Raw genomic sequence first — 2,338 nt, 5'->3', positions numbered from 1 at the left:
TTATCCCTTTTTTAAATCTTTGCCAATCTGATAAAAGAAAAATAATATATCGTTTAAATTTTTTCATTTCAGTTTAAGTAACAATTAAAAGTTGAATAAATTTTCCCGATCCCGTCTGATCTTGGAAGCTAAGCAGGGTCGGGCCTGGTTAGTACTTGGATGGGAGACCATCGAGGAAGACAAGGTGCTGTAGGCGTAAAAAATAAAAAAGTAAAAAAAATAAGGGATTGTAAACTGACAAGGTCCTTGCAATCTGTGAGATCGACCAAGGGTTGCCTTGACTACAAAAAATAAATAAAAAGGAAATAAATTAAAAAAGAAATAAATAAAAGTTGAATAAATTTTATGTCTATGAACCATTTGTATTTTTCCCCTCGGAAGCACCTTCTATATCTTTTGACCCATTTTCCATTTGTTTTTTCATCTTTTTTAAATTGATATGTGAAAGTTCTTTGTAGATTAACGAAAACAGCCTTTTCATATAGATAATGCAAACACTTTTCTCTTTGTTATGTCATTTTATGCTTTTGTTCAATTTCAAACTTAAAAAAACCTTCCCCACTTCAAAATTATTGGAAAGAAAAATCCACCTGTTTTCTAATATTTTTAATGGTTTCGTTTACCATTGTTAAATATTTTATCATGTGCAATTTACTTTGGCATAAGGAGTGACAAAGTAAGAATTCAATTCTAATTTTTTTTCCTCAAATGGTCAGTCAATTATCTTCAAATTATTTGTTGATCAATCTATCTTTTCTCTGCTGATCTGAAACATCATTTTTATCATGAATTATATTTTCTTATGTATTTCGCTGTATTTCTAGACTCTTGTGTTCTATGGTCTCTACTTGTCCCATATCACACACCTACATGCTTATCTGTGAAGGAGGAAAACAGGGCAGTGTTCTAGGACAGAGAAGACTTATAGGAGATAAGACAAGTATTTTAAAATACCTTATTATCCATCTGTACACTTCTGGAGGCAGCATGGTAAACAATAAGGTGGAAATATCATAAAGACAAGTATTCTGAAGAACTTCCTAAAACTTAACTTGTACACATTCAACAATGTGTTGTGCTGATTAATGGAGTTGTACGTTTCTGTTACATAGAGGATTTGTGCCCTAGGTAGGAAGCCGGACTCCTGTAATTCTAAGAGCCCTTTTTACAATTCTCATTTTATACCCTCTGTAGATTCCAAAGGAAATTAACATGTATTTTTCAAGAAAGTCATTTTGCCAACAGAGTAGGACAAAACTAAAAGAAAATAAAATTTCTGAAATCTCACCAATCATCCTGTATCTTCAGTTGGCCAGGTGTTTCTTTGGGAGTGTCCATCTATACTCAAGAAAAAGACATACTTTTTAAAGAAAACCAGAACCCAGAACCAATAACACATTTGTACAGTCTGCACCGATTTGAGCACCTTCTTCACCCTAATTTAAAGCCAAAACGTGGCTTTGAGAAATGACAAGTATTTAGATGTCTTCGCTGCAGGCTGCCTGGGTGAAGAAAACTGCAGACAAGGAGTACCATCGCCCTCTCCCACCTTGCCCCACCAAGGTTCTTTGCCTATGAATCGGAAAGCCCAAAGCACATGGGTGCGCCTGATGTTAAGTCAACCGAACCGCCTCGTGTGATGGAGACCTCCGAGAAAGACATCATTCATTCAAGAGCCACCAGATGCGTTTCCTCCACACTGCGAGGCTTTAGCATGCACCACCCCCACTCAGCCTACGGACCAGTGCTCCTGCCCCTAAATGGGTTCCTGCCTCACATCGCCACTTGCCGTCCACCGTCTCCACGCCTTCACTGCCGTTACTCATGCCGCACACCTCAAGGAAGCCTTCCACCTACCAGGCTTCGGACCCTGTACCCTTGCCCACCCGTGCAGCTCCCTACTCCCGCGCCCCGCCAGCCGCCGGAGCCCACACACACGTCTAGCCAAGTCCACTCTCTGACTCTCCCATGCCACCCACCTACCTCCCGCGGCTCGAACACCAATCAGGCCACACCCCCCACACTTATATCTTCCTACTCCCGCCCACAGCCGCCCGCCCACCAATCGGAACTCGAGTATTCGGCTGGCGCCGCCCACGTCTCCTCGGGAGGTCCTCCGCGAGCGCCCCCACACGGTGGTGTCGCACCAATCAGGCCTCGACGTTGCACTCGACACTGCACTCGACATTGCACCCGACACTGAACCGGACACTGCACCCGACACCACACTCGACATTCACGACACTGAAAACCGGACACTGCACCCGACACTGCACCCGACACTGCACTCGACACCTCACTCGACACTGCACTCGACATTGCACCCGACACTGCACCG

At 42.9% G+C, this 2,338-nt stretch overlaps 1 protein-coding gene across 11 annotated transcripts in view; it reads right to left on the bottom strand.

Annotated features, from left to right (window-relative positions):
• Positions 1 to 2,338, bottom strand: part of GCNA (germ cell nuclear acidic peptidase) — a 23,440-nt gene that overhangs the window by 18,119 nt on the left and 2,983 nt on the right. For 6 of the 11 annotated variants that reach the window (XM_025044436.1, XM_025044439.1, XM_025044434.1 and 3 more), the window contains exon 2: positions 1,289 to 1,338. In XM_025044436.1, coding sequence (XP_024900204.1) covers positions 1,289 to 1,338 — 50 coding nt within the window. Of the gene's footprint in view, positions 1 to 1,288; positions 2,290 to 2,338 lie in introns of those variants that run through there. The other 5 variants (XM_025044442.1, XM_025044435.1, XM_025044438.1 and 2 more) reach the window with 3 other exon arrangements.

Source organism: Pteropus alecto, unplaced genomic scaffold (genome assembly GCF_000325575.1).
Source record: "Pteropus alecto unplaced genomic scaffold, ASM32557v1 scaffold312, whole genome shotgun sequence".
In the NCBI taxonomy this organism is placed as follows: Eukaryota; Metazoa; Chordata; class Mammalia; order Chiroptera; family Pteropodidae; genus Pteropus; species Pteropus alecto.
Note: the sequence above shows the minus strand (reverse complement) of the source record. Positions and strands in the feature narration are given on the sequence as shown.